General features: G+C 42.1%; 1 protein-coding gene across 8 annotated transcripts in view; it reads right to left on the bottom strand.

Annotated features, from left to right (window-relative positions):
* eea1 (early endosome antigen 1) overlaps positions 1–14,844 on the bottom strand; it is a 278,859-nt gene that overhangs the window by 7,076 nt on the left and 256,939 nt on the right. For all 8 annotated transcript variants that reach the window (XM_064341907.1, XM_064341909.1, XM_064341904.1 and 5 more), the window contains 4 exons: positions 9,907–10,092; positions 8,486–8,617; positions 8,097–8,282; positions 156–394 (listed from right to left, as the gene is read on the bottom strand). In XM_064341907.1, the coding sequence (XP_064197977.1) occupies positions 156–394; positions 8,097–8,282; positions 8,486–8,617; positions 9,907–10,092 (743 nt within the window). The remainder of the gene's footprint in view (positions 1–155; positions 395–8,096; positions 8,283–8,485; positions 8,618–9,906; positions 10,093–14,844) is intronic.

A 14,844-nucleotide genomic window follows, 5' to 3' on the forward strand; every position in this document is an offset into this window, starting at 1 on the left:
TGCACTTGAATAGTAACATCTCAATTGTATCATCTGTCAGGAGTATAAGATACTTCCCACTGGGGCTCCCATTTGGAAAAATTATGCAAACATATCTTTGTATCCTTGCATATTTAGTAGATGACTTTTACCTGGCATGCCAATAGCCAGCTCACCTCTCCAACAGGGCACGTCGTTCATCTTGATTGTTCTGCACAGTGGCCTCTAACACGGCGATTTCTCCTCGCAGTTCATCAGTCTGCTTTTCCAACTCACCAACACGCCGCTGGCTGCTCTGCCACTCGCGCTTCAGTGTGGCCATGTTTTCATTAAGTGCCATCACCTGCATTGACAGTCTGGACTTCGCCTCTTCATGACACTTCACAAGCTCCGCCTTTGCTTTCAGCTCTGTCTCCTGAAGAGGGAGAGGGAGGGAGGGAGGGAGACAGAGAGAAATTTATCAATGCACAACGTGACTATGAGAGGTTGATAATGAGTTTTGTGTTTGAAGTGGATGGTGGCATATGAAGGCGATGTCTCATGAGCAGCCCTCTCATTTCTAGTCTTCTGTGAGGCAATGATTGATGGTGACATAACATACAGGTCTGCATGCAAAGGTACACTGCAAGCTTGATACTCTTTACCATTCTGCTATCTGGTTTGCCACAAATGCTCCCTTCAAAACACACCACTGCACGCTTTACTCTATGGTCAACTGGCCCTCCCTTCACACCCGTCGTAACATTCACTGGCTTACTCTCATTTATAAGACCCTTCTCGGTCTATCACCTCCCTACTTATGTCATCTGCTGCAACCTATGTTTGTCACACACAACACCCGGTCCTCACTCCATATCCAATTAAAAATTCCCAAAACCAACACCTCCCTCGGTCTTGCATCATTTCAATCCGCTGCTGCCTGCGACTGGAATGCTCTGCAGAAAACTGTAAAACTGGATAAATTAGCATAGCATAGCTTATATTGTTTGTAGTACAGTAACTTGGCGTCATTTTGATATCAATACTTTTAATGGCAGGCCTAGATTTAGCCAGTTTGAATGAATAGACAACCTGCCTTGCCTGATCTATCCAGAACAGTCATGTGTGAAAAGACTCGACAGAATATTTCCCTTTAGGGGATCTATGTGTGGCATTCAACTTTCCTATTCGAAGTCTGTAAGGTAAGGTAATTTTAACTGTGATAAGAAGGGGGTGGGGTGTTTATCCATAGATGTGCTCACCCTGTGTAATTCTGTGCCCAGCTTGGGCCCCACCTTTATAATTTGTCTGGACACTCCACTGCTACTGAGGAGACAAGGCGATGCCATTTATCAATTAAGACTACAGTTAGGGACAGGGCAAATGAATTTGCCAGCGATTTTAAAAAGGATTATTCTGTACAGTTTGTCGAAACTCATATATTAGCCTACCTCAGGTGAAAGATGCTGCTGTAGCATCAAAAACAGAAAGGAGAGTGGTTTAGGTTTAGGGTCTTGCTCTTGATTGCTGCTCTTGCTCAATTGCTCGTGTCTGACACGCACTTCCTGTTCATGGTGGAAAGAGTGAGGGGAAGGAGTCTGGTGGTGTTTGGAAAAGTTTGTTACAGGATTGTTTTGTGCTTTCAAGTATGTATTTGACATTAGTTTGAATTTTTTAAAACCCACATTGTCAGGAAGGTAAGACTGTTTTGCTAATGTGAAATTCTTTGTTGCTGTTAAGGGGCAGGAGGGGAATTAGCACATTTTTTCCCTTCTGTTAAGCACTCGGCTAGAAAACTAGCTGGTTAGCTAATCTGGACACCTTGCTGACTGAAGGTTGGTTCAGTTGGTGAGGTTTTTTGCCTCCCAGGAGCAAAATGCAACTGTAGTTAGATAATTTGCCTTTATTGATATGTGCTAACGTGAGCTGTAGATTTTATAATCTGATTCTGGATAAATTTTGGTTGTATTTTGTCCTGAGATATAAATAAAAATATTACCTAGCACAAGGATTCCTTCAGTTCTTGTAATTAAGTAAAAGCTAGCTAAGTTCACAATTGATTCCATATTCCTGGTTTGTTATTTTTTGTGCTATTAATTCAACACTTAACATTAGTTAAGTGTTGAATTAATAACAGTTAAAAGTCCTTTTTTTCCTCTTCAGTGTCTCCTGCTAATTGTCTGGAGCCACCCACACATTTTTAAGTTGTGGTCTTGGTCTCTCCATCTTGGCAGTAACTTAATCTAGACTAAGGGAGAAATAGGCTGATTGATATGGGGTAAAAATGTGGCCAAAGCTGTGAGGATTGCAGGATAATCGCACTTCTGGAAAACGATTTTCAGGGGGAGTTTGCCAGCCACCATTGCCGATTGGTTGAGCACCCCAAGAGCAAGATCCTTGATTTCAAGGGCTAGCTTGCTGGAATCCACAGTTCACAATTGGTAGTAGCATGGCCTTTAAGGAAATGGTGTGGACACTACAGCTGGGAAGGGGGGAGAACTAGAGCAGGCAGGGAGACAGTTGGGTGACCATAGTGCGCAAGTGTAGAAAAGGGCATGCACACCACACAGAGGCGACAGAGTCCAACCAATTCCAGCCCTTGCAGGAATTCGACCTGGCCCTTGACCCTGAGAGTGGGAGGACTGATGAGCTACTGGACACCAAGATGGCTACATCCTCCCGGAAAAGGGAGTTGGTGATAGTGGGGGACTCAATTATTAGGAGAATAGACAGCATAGTGTTGTTACTTTGTAGGAATCCCATACAGTGGTGTTGCCTGCCTGGTGCCCATGTAGGAGATATCCTAGAGCTTGCGGACAAACTCCTGGCCTGAGTGGGGAAGGATCCAGTGAGGAACCAAAGACAAAGGTATGGTTAGGTTTAAGGTTCTGCTGGACAAATTTATGGAGCTAGCAGAAAAGATTAGGAGCAGAACCTTCATTGTAGTTTTTTCTGGGATGCTACCGGTACCATGTGCAAGCAGAGGGTAGCAAAGTTTTATTTGGAGGTTTAACACATGGCTACAAACCTGGCATAGGAAAGAGGGGTACAGGTTTATGGGGCACTGGGACTCCTTTTGGGACAGGGGTGACCTGTACAAGCATGACGAGCTGCGACTGAACCGAAGGGGTACTGCTGCACACTGGGCCAACGTATGCTTAGGGGAGCACAGGATTATTTAAAGTAGGGAATTGGGGGGCAGGGAGGTCAGCGAGTGAAAAGGGTAGGTGTAGTGGATGGAAGCTCTCGCAGTTGGCATTCCAATTCATCCCAAAGGTGTTTGATTGGGTAAAGGTCAGGGCTCTGTGCAGGCCAGTCAAGTTCTTCCCCACCAAACTCAGCAAACCATCTCTTTATGGACCTTGCTTTGTACACGGGGGCATTGTCATGCTGAAACATGCCAGCTCCTACACGCCATCTTGACCACTCCGCTCTGCTGCAGCAGGGCGACTTGCACCCCCTGAATGGTTCTTGCTTGTCCCTACCACAGAGCTTCTCCACAGGGAATGAACTCCCTGTTCCTCTATGAGCCACTCAGTCATTGCCCATCTACTGCCGTGGTCTGATGACTCATCTCTTCAGACCATACCTGGACTAACTATCACCACTCTGTGGGGCACTCCCAATCTGGGATAATTTTTTCACTTAAATCCATCTACTTCGTTCCTATAGCACTTTCATGTTACATGTATCTCCTGTGCCACTTTCATGTTACATGTACCTCCATCCAGCACATATATTGTACTTTGTATCATTATCTTGATGTTGTAGCCTGTCATGCCTCCTAGTTTGTCTTAGCCTAGGTTAGGTCAGAGAGTAATGTTTATTGTGTGAACTGGACTTCATGTGTTCATGGCTATGAATAACTGTTACAAAATGAGTATTGTACCTTATTGGACCAGTGTTTTGTAGTTGTTCCAATGACCTTCGGTATGCACTTATTGCACGCCGCTTTGGATAAAAGCGTCTGCCAAATGAATGTAATGTAATGTCTGAAACAGGAAAGGGTCTTCCCAAAATGTTACCACAAATTTGGAAGTGCACAAATCTCTAGAATGTCATCGTATACTGTAGAAATAAGATTTCTCTTCACTGGAACTAAAGGGTCTAGTCTAAAACCATGAAAAACAGCCCAGACCATTATTCCTCTTCAACTTTACAGGTGGCAAAATTTGGGCCAGTACAGTTGGCACACTGCATTTCGCTAAACCCAGATTTGTCCATCAGACTGCCAGATAGTGAAGCATGATTCATTACTCCAGAGAACACATTTCCACTGCTCCAGAGTCTAATAGCAGTGTGCTTTACACCATTCCAGCCAATACTTGGCATTGCGCATGGTGATCTTAGGCTAGTGTACAGCAGCTCTGCCATAGAAACATTTCATGGAGCTCTTGACGAACAGTTCTTGCGCTGATGTTGTTTCCAGAGGTAGATTGGAACTCTAGTGAGTGTAGCAACAGAGGATAAATGATTGTTCTCGCTATACACTTCAGAACTTGGTGGTTCTGTTCTGCTTGTGTGGCCTACTGCTTCATGGCTGAGCTGTTGTTGCTCCTGTATGTTTTCACTTCACAATAACAGCACTTACATTTGACTGAGGCAGCTCTAGCAGGGCAGAAATTCAACAAACTGAGTTGTTGGAAAGGTGGTAGCCCATGACAGTGCCACATTGAAAGTCACTGAGCTCTTCAGGGTCTGAGACCCATTCTTCTGCTAATGTCTATTAATTGAGATTTCATGGCTGTATTCTTGATTGTATACACCTGTTAGCAATGGGTGTGGCTGAAATAGCTGAAACCACCAATTAGAAAGGGTGTCTGCATACTTTTGTAAATGCAGTGTACCTCAGAACCAGGTAACAGTAGTCTAACATTTTATGCAATCCTGTTGTTATAAACTACAACAGATAACCAGAAAATAAATAAATATGTGTATAGCAATGCACACCTTAAATTGTTTAGATTTTCATTGATTCATTGAAAATGAAAATGAAAAATTGAAAGCCACTGCAAGCAAAGTGTCTAAAATTATCTGATTTCTCATCAGTAATCTGGCTGTCATCGATACTGTTTTCAGCACTGCTCTGACAGGCGCTTAATGGCACACCTCAATCGTTACTTTTTGCAAGAACCAACGTGTCATGCCCCGTCCAGCTTTACACAGTCACATTTATGAAATAAGTGCACTTTGAGACCTAAGAAAATGTACTGGGACATTTTAAACTTCATAAACACATTTGATAGACTACGTACAATAATATAAAATTGATGGAAAACAGAATGACATGGGACCTTTAAACATGGTGATAAATTGGGAGAAAAGCAAACTGACAACCAACCAATGCACCTAACTCCTTGGCTTCAAGGTAGACTCATGCCAGATGTGAATGAAATTAACATGCCCAACATTATTACACACGTTTTAAAAAATTCCAGCCAGGGAAGAGAATACAGGTTTCACTCCTAGGCCTCACGGCCTTAGCAGTGATGGCTGTGCCATTGGGTCTCCTGCATATAAGAAGTGGTTCTTGACCCTGAGGGCCCACCCCAGACAGGACAGCACATGCAGGCTGAAGTGTGTCTCAAAGGTGTTGGCAAGCATTGACCCCATGGACAAACTAATGCTCTCCAACTGGGCCCTATCACGCATCAACTTGTTATCACAACATCAAACCAGGGATGAGGGGCCATGTGGGAGGGATGGATGGTGAGAGGCCTGTGGAGGGGTACACAGGTCTGTCTCCATATAAACATACTGGAACTATATGCAGGTTGTCTAGCTGTAAAACATCTCCCCCTCATTAAAGACCACCATTTCCTTGTCAGGACAAACAACCACACTGCGGTAGCATGGACTAACCACCTGAGGGCCCTCCGCTAAACAGTTATGTACCACCAGGCATAGCGCAATATTCAAACCCTACATGCCAGCCAGATCCCTCCGTTCTGCTACCTCAGGACGCCTAGCACCTCCCCCTCTTCGCACCTGCACTTCCAGAACACGTCTCCTGTCTGTTCTGGCCCCACAATGGTGGAATGACCTCCCTGTGGAGGTCAGAACAGCTGAGACACGGACCCATTTCAAACGACGACTGAAGACTCATTTCTTCAGGCTGCACCTCTCCCCATCCCTCCCTTCCCCCCTGTAAATGACTAAGCTTAGGGTTGTAACTAGGCAGCTGTTTCGTAGGTGACTTAGGTGCATTAACTGTCTTAACGACTACTTGTATTTTTTCCATAGATTGGGTTGTTGCCGTTCTCGTTGTTAGTGTTAATCAGTTTAACCATCAGGGTCCAAGTTGAACTATGCGGTTGTTCCCTGCACTTGGACCGGTACTTCTCTCTAGGGGTTTCGTCATACTTGTTCCTGGTTATGGTTATACACTTTGTTGTACGTCGCTCTGGATAAGAGCGTCTGCCAAATGCCTGTAATGTAATGTAATGTAATGTAGCCCCATCAGCTAATAGTGAGGATATTCAGTTTTGAGAAGGAAATGTCAATAAGCATCCTTTTACCCCCCCCCCCCCCCCCCCGGACAAACACACACGCGCACACACACACATTTTGAATCTGTGGAGGCACGCCACCTGTATTGCTAATGTCCAGTCAAAGCCCCTAACAGTGGAAATTGCCTTTCTTGCATATTGTAAAGGAGTTTGAGTGAAAAGCTAAAGGGGGCATATCCCAACGATATAGGTGACGTCCCGTTCTCTCCCACAGAGAATCTAACACGGTGCCCATGTTACAATTTATTTATTGTTCTGTATGCAACACAATTGTTCCAAACAAACTAGCCACCATGTTAACAGATTTAGATTTAAGACACTCTATTTGCTACTGGATTTTTGACTTTTTAACACAGAGAGAACATGTAGTGATAACTGATAATTACACCTCATCTCCAATGGTTCTGAATATAGGTATGCCCCAGGGATGTGTGCTTGGTCCACTTTTATATTCACTTTGCACTCATGATTGCATTGCAGAATATAACAGCACTGCATCATTAAATTTGCCAATGATACAACATAGATAGGACGACAACAGAATAACAACAAGTCTATTATAGAAAGGAAGTTTTACTTAGTGGTGTACTGACAGTAACATTGATCTTAATGTCACTAAAACAAGGAGATTATTGCTGATTTCATAACAGACTGGAATACACACACCTATGTTATGTTCTAGGATGTTATATGTTGTTGTATAATTATTATAATTATTATTTTTATTATTATTTTTATTAACATTGTTTTTCATGTTGACATCTCTATTTGTTGGTTGTGTGTGTGTGTGTGTGCGCGCCTGTCTGTTTTATCTGTCGTCCCTGCTGGTCAGCGTCTGCCTATCGGGCGTCCCCCCCCCCCCCCGTCTCCTGTTTTCCCCTCTACTCCATCAGGTGAATCCATCCATAAACTTTTCCAATCAGCTGTCGGTCGGGATTGGTGGACTAAGTGGCGAATCGCACATAAAAAAAAAAGCATTTGGCATTGCCCACTCCCAAAGACAACCCTACCGCTAAGACACTGGTAGGGTTTTACAGATCTACAAAAGAGAGCATTCATTAGATGCATAATGGTATGGGATGGAAATTGTTATAACATGGATTGAAAATTGATAAAGCTGTGCGACAGAACAACAAATTATTGGTATAGAGCTGCCCTGCATAGGTGACATTTGTTTCATTAGGTGCCGTGACAGGGCCCAGAAGATAGTAGCAGACCCTAGCCATCTGAGAAATGGCCCGTTTACTTTGCTCCCATCAGTCACTACCACTTGGAGTGCAACCCAGATAGACAGGCAAAGCAAAATTTTATACACAAACAGATTCAGAGACAGGTTTTACTCTGATACTGTTTGGTATTTGATTCAGCAACACCACAACACTTAATTAACTACAGAATTTTTTTATTTTTTATTGTATATTGTCTAAGGTGTTCATGTGTTTTATATCTTTCAAATGTCCTCAAATGATGACAGGCTCATTACTAAGACTTCCAATACATTTTATACAAATGGCAAATAAACTGCTTGAACTTGATGAACTACATGAACTTAAGGGAATGTGTGTAGTTGCAGTTATTGAGTGCAGCACATACAGTATGTATGTGTGATAGCAGTGAATGTGACAATACCAGCTGGGCCTCAATATAAGCCTTTTCTTTTTTCAGCTCCTCATCTTGGTGATTGAGACTGTCCTGTGTGGCTTGATGCTCCCTCCTCTCCTGTTCCAGTGCTGCCTGTGAACTTTCCACACACCCCTGCATCTCGAGCTTCTGTTGGATCAGCAGCTGCTTCGCCTCTTGCAGCTTTGTCAGCTCCTGTGCACCACATAACGTACACACACATGAAATACTGCATGCTACATCAGACAGCTCAGTCATGCCCTTAAACATCACTCCTCTTAAATACACACCACAGACCTGCCCATCACTGCACAGTTTGTCAATAACATCTTTGAAAACACATGCATATCATTCTGCCAGGCTGTTCGTGTGACATGGGTGTGCTGGTAGAAAGTTACCTTGTTGCTGCGCTCAGTGTTGGCCCTCAGCTCCTCATTTAGGCAGTTCACAGCCTGCTCTAGTCTACTCTTTTCTTCCTTCAGCTCCATCATCCTCAAATGCTCCTTCTGCAACTCCTCCTGGCTTCTCTCCTAAAGAAAGTTCACAGACACATATTGTGATATGTTCACAATAGAGCTGCAACAATTATTCAATTTAGTCAACTAAGTAGATCATAAATCCTTATCAATCAAAAAAGCACTCAAATCAGCGTCATTTTGACTGCCCACAGATCATATATCAAAAGCGCTCAGTGGTAGGAACAATGAGCACACACTGCTGTAGAATCAATTCTGTTCTCATTCTGAAAAAATACAACAAGAAACTATTATCATAATCTTACAGTAGACTGGGCAAATATTTAATTGCACTATTCAATGACAGTTTAAATCAGGGTTCGCCCCTTTGCTAGTAGGATGACATTGTCGTAGAAGCTTAGCTAGCTAACAAACGTAGCCTTACATTCTGTGAAGGCAATAGCAATTACCTAGCTTCAAGCCAGTACACCAACTTGCAACTGAGTAGGAGTGGGTTATTTGTGAATGATTCATTCTATCTTCAAAAAAATCTTTTAGGTGAACAAAATAAACGGTATCACCTCCATGATGGAAATCAGAAAATCAATATTATTTTGTTTATTATTTAACTATACATTTGTACAGTTACAATAAATTATTTTCAAACACTGCTTCCCTATACAATTTATACACTTTCACAGGTTTTTAGATAAACGTCTAACAGGAAATTATGAGTTACAAGGGTACTGGGCAATTTCACTATCTGAAGTCAGCACTGTCGTAGACTCATTACTTTGCACAAAATGGAGAGCAAACGGGCTAATTTTACATACTTTCTTTGCACTGTTACTGGATGGACCGCACTCATTGCCAAAATAATTTCTGGACTGTAAAATGTTTCCCCCAAGAGGCAATGGCAAGTGTGTGAGAGCATATCTTAAAGGATTGGATAACAGGCTGGGATGGGACAAAGAACCATCAAGAATAAGCACTGGAGTAACCAAGGTGTAAAATAAAAAAATAAAGAAAATGCTAAATGTGTGTCACTGTATGAAATCAAATATGCAAGTACACCTTGGTTACTATAGTGCTTTTATTCTTGATGGTTATTTGTCCCATCCTAGCCTGTGGTCCAGTCCTTTAAGTGGTCCAACATTTCACTCATTTGCACAGAAAGACTGAACTTGTTTATCATAATATTTAATTATAGACTAATAAAATTGTCAAATTAACATTCCATAATTGATTATAAAAATAATCATCAGTTGCAGCCCTAGCCCATCGCACATTTGCACGTATGCATGCAAACACATTATCATACCACCGCTGTGAAACTTTTCCGTCTCCCAAAAACACAAGCAGACCTGCCGCTGTTGCAGGTCTCTCAGGGCCTCCTCCTGTTGTTGGACTCGTTCCTCCTTCTTGGTAGAATCCTGCTGTAGTACTGTGTGGCTTGCCTTCAGATCGTGAATCAGTACTGTCTGGCTGCTCATTTGAGTCCGGTTTGCCAAAAGTTCCTCCTGGGCCAGTGTCAACTTATCCTCAGATGCCTGTGAAACCAGTGAAGTCACATGTAAGTTTCAGTCACAATCCTAGTCAGTGTAAAAAATCCACAAGTACGGGGTTAGATTATTACTGTGCTATTTGCATTTACTACTTTAACATGAGTCACATGTAGAAAGCAGTTCAGAAATATAGATCACAATTCTGAAACATAGTAGAATCTCAGAGATATCAACACTTCTGGAATGAGGGAGGATTCAGAAATGTTCTTAATTAAGTCAAAATATACAGTACCAATTGTATTATTTCCATATTGGAATTGTAGGTACCATGGACTACAAAAGACACAAAACTACAAAGCTCATATGCCCACCTCAAAGGGTGACTCATTTAACCACGCCTCCTATCACACCTTTCCAGTTACAATGTTGGCTTACTGTAATTTTAAAACTTGTAACCGTCAATAAAATGAAGGTTGCCTTTGTTTCACTCTTCCCGTTTCATTTTCCTCTCCCTGGACTCACCACCCTTCTCCCGTCTCCCTCTCGCGTGAGTCCACATGCTAGGAAGAGTTTGCGAGGCCTGCAACCGAGCAAGAAGCGTATACCCTTGGCTACCGGCTACGGGAGGAATGAGGCGCTCCGAAGCGCTCCTACGTGATTAGCAGTGGTCGAATAACCAGGAGAGCCACGTACGATCGATGTATCCTGCAGTCCCACGAGGCAAGCGGCCTGAGACGTGGATCAAGCTGCGTGTCTTAGAACCAGAAAAGGGCGAACGGCTTCCACTTTTCCATGACAACTCTTATGGATTTTGCACTGGAAACCAGGGAGCATTCTAACAACCAACCCATAGCAAAGGACTCAAGTAAGGCTGTAACTCTGGGCATATAGCATAATTAGCGAAGGACTGAATGTAGCAACATTCATAACTTGAATATACATTGACGGTGCTAACAGTTATTGTGTTTTAATAATTCATGCTCCTTGTGTTACCATTCTCTTGTGGTTGGCTTTAAGCCATCCACCGCGCTACGTTAGTGTTAATATGACACGCACAGAACAGATCTGGCATGTGATCTATTTTAAATACTAACTGGTCATAACACGGCATGTTGATCTCGAAAAACGCACATCCAAAACTATTAGGTTACCCTTTATCTGTTTGGTACATTTCATTGCGCATTGTTTTATCACTAGTTTTATTTAGCTTCAAAAACACCTCCATTCATACACTCCATTTTGTTACTTTGTTGTCCTGGAACATGTCGGCGTTACACAACCCCACACGCAGAAGAACATACAACACTCCTCACATACTTGTGTGCATGTGCCCAATGCAAACACAGGCATCCAACATTCCCCACACTCACGTGCACTCATATAGTTTATTGTACATTATTGTAGTGAATTGTGCTTTGTCCCTTTTGGTACTTTGTGTTCAATAAACTTTATTATATTTACAAGGTTGTCTGTATTGCTATTACTCTTGTGTTGAATTGAGTCAGCCGCTGCTAACCAAATTAACTTTGTTGAATACCTTCACCTCTTAGCTGAATCATTTATATTAATCTGGTATGAGCTGAATATATGATATTATGATTTGGTTAAGATGAACTATTAATGTGTAATTTTAATAATAATTAATATAATTATTAATTTAAGTTGCCAACAGGGCTGGTTTTAGCCTGCTATATTAGGGTGGGCTGGTAGAAATAATAGGTGGGCAACTTGGGCGCAGTGGCGTCACTAGGGTTGGTGTCACCCAGTCTGGTCGACTGGGGGTTGGGGGGGGTGGGGGGTTGGGAGGGGCTGGTGGGTGTGGGGGTGCAAGGAATTGCGTGTTATGCATTTGAATGACAAAGTGCTTCTCATCACATTAATACCGCTAATTAAATCAACCGGCAGTACACTGCATCATCTTTGTGATTGTGCCGGAACACGACGAGAAGAGGCGGTGGGCAGTGGGCGACTTTGGAGGTGGGCTGTAGGCTGCCCACCCAATCAGAAGTTAGAAACGGTACTGGTATTTTCTGTGCTATTGTTCGATTGGCTGAACAAAAAAAAAAAATTTTTTCCTTCTTAACTTTTGATTGGGTGGGCAAGATGCACATTTGGGTGGGCTGAGCCCACCCCTGCCCATAGCCACCATGGTTATTATATTTCATAGTTATATTTAATTTATGAGACTGATTATTACATGCTGGCACCACCCATGAGGATATACTGTAGATGGATATCTTCTACATTTTGGTACCTCACTATAAGAAGCAGCATGTCCCCTGCAAAATGATTACTTTTATTAATCTTGCCTGATTTTTTAAAAACAAACATTTTGTTGTGATAAACCTTGAAGTTACAATCTCAAGGATTTCCGTTTCGTTCTCTTTGGCGGTACCAATGGCGAGAAGCAGTAATTGCAGGTTTGTTTTTGGACCTCACTTCCCAGAGATCCAACCGGATCCAACCAGTGTCGCCTGTGTGACGTCAGCCAGTTGGCACCTGGGCCACGCCAACTATTATCACTTACTATTTACTGAATAAAAAATGGTTGTTATAAAAGTAACGTTATGTACATACTCATTCATTGTCTAACATTAGGCTAACTTAAGCTGTCTTTACACTGCCGAGCCGGGTTATAATGCTGTAGCAGACCTGGGGTAGAATTAGTGATGATCAATTTCCACAGACGTTCTTTATCCACCTTTTGCCCGGTATGAACATCTTTACACTGCAGAGAAGAATTTGCGGGATTCGCTGCGGCTCATACAATTATATATCTCGTGCACGCTTTTTCGTGAATGATTGTTGTGTGATATTTTTAAAACAAGGGCAAGGCTGAAGGATCATATGAGGTAGCGTAATAAAATAATAACGCTAATCCATACTGCTGTATTCTTTTATTTAGTTTTCTCTGGCTTGACATCTTTACACTGAAATCAGACCTGGCTCTGCTCCACCTATACCCCTGGTTAATGGTCTGTGTAAAGACGGCTTTATTCCGATTATTATAATATATTGATGAACTTGATGGCAATGTAAATAACGGTAACGTTAAGGCCAATTCAGGTCAATGATTCGCAACGAGACGAAACGGTTTTAGAATGTTGCAGAGAAAATTGCAGCGGTGTGAACTGGTTAGTTGCAGAGCGTCTGAAGCCATTGCCTGGCGTCTCAAAAGACCCACCTTGTCAAATCGCCAAGTGCAGTTAGAACGTTTACAATCAGACGTCTTGGAATTTTGCAAGTTGCATCCAGTCTCGTTGCGAATCATTGATCTGAACTGGCCTTTAGTTAGCTACATTGCAACGTTGCAACAAGGTAGTGTTGCATTCGAGAGATGGTTTGCGAGCTAGCGTTTTTTCTAATTGTTAGCTGACATTAGATTATGTTAATTACATTAGCTAGCTAGCTAACGCATTGTTACCTGATGAGAGATGGCTACTGACTGTGCACAACGTTGTCTAAACTAATGTTCACATCACTAACATTACCGTTATTTACATTGCCATCAAGTTCATCAATATATCATTGTGATCGGAACAAAGCCGTCTTACAGAGCATTAACCCGAGGGTATAGGTGGAGCAGAGCCGGGTCTCATTTCTGTATAAAGATGTCAAGCCAGAGAAAACTAAATAAAATTAAAGCCGCAAGTGGCGCTGGGAGGGGTCCAAGCATTGGCACCATCGGCCCCCTATGGAGCGATTTTAAAATGGCTTTGTCCTCATTACCATATGCCTTCACCCAACATATCTACTGAATATCATGATGACTGTATAAAATATTGATGACTTATGGCCAATTTTGTGCTAAGAGACGCTGGCGGATGACTTAGTTGCGTCGCCATGGATGTGTCCTGGTCGCTTCCTGTAAAGGCCTTTACTATGTCGTAACACTTAGATGGCATGTTGTAACAGTTAGATGGCCCGGTGTGTATGTACAGCTGCAGCGCTTCCATGCCGCAACTAAAAAAGGTGTCACACTAGTGTTGTCACGATACCAAAATTTTGACTTTGATACCGATACCAGGTTTAGTATCACGATAATTGATACTGAAACAATACTGATTCAATACTCGGTACCTAACGATACTGAAATTACCTTAATAGATCATAAACGTAATGTCCACAAGGGTTGATCTCATTTTCGAATTCACGGTTTATTAAAAACCTGGTTTATTAACAACCTTTAAGTTGAAGCCTGTTCAACATATCAATAAGCATAGGACTATAGTGTTACAACACTAAACCATAGAAAACTATATTAAATATATTTCAAAAATTAAACAATTGTAAAGTAAATTATCTTTAAACAGGTCTTTCACTTTAAAATAGATCTAAAAACAGCATATTTCAATAACAATACAGCATCTTCCTATAATAAAATATTTACAAATTAGAACAGCTATTGCTACTGAAGTGAACTGAGTCTAAGCTTGCGCTGTATCAACGACAATGAATGCACAAGCGCAGGTCACCACACTTGCCAACCTTAGTTGCTACTGCCATCTAGCGAAGATTCTGACAAATTACACTTTTCATCCTCTCAATCGGTAATGCGGGAGACACATTTCCCTGGCTTTTACATTTGCCTCGAAACTACCGAACGTCGGAAAATTCTAATACAAAACCGTTTCTTTTTTTTTTTTTTTTTTAAGTACCGAGAAAGTGCTGAAGTTTAGGTATACCGTGCAACAATACGTCAGACACATGTTCCAATCCATTGCTCAGCTTAGCAGAGAATGCACATTTCAGAGCGCCTCAGAGACAGATAGAATAATAACACATAAATACACATTT

This window comes from Anguilla rostrata, chromosome 7, assembly GCF_018555375.3.
Source record: "Anguilla rostrata isolate EN2019 chromosome 7, ASM1855537v3, whole genome shotgun sequence".
Lineage (NCBI taxonomy): Eukaryota > Metazoa > Chordata > Actinopteri > Anguilliformes > Anguillidae > Anguilla > Anguilla rostrata.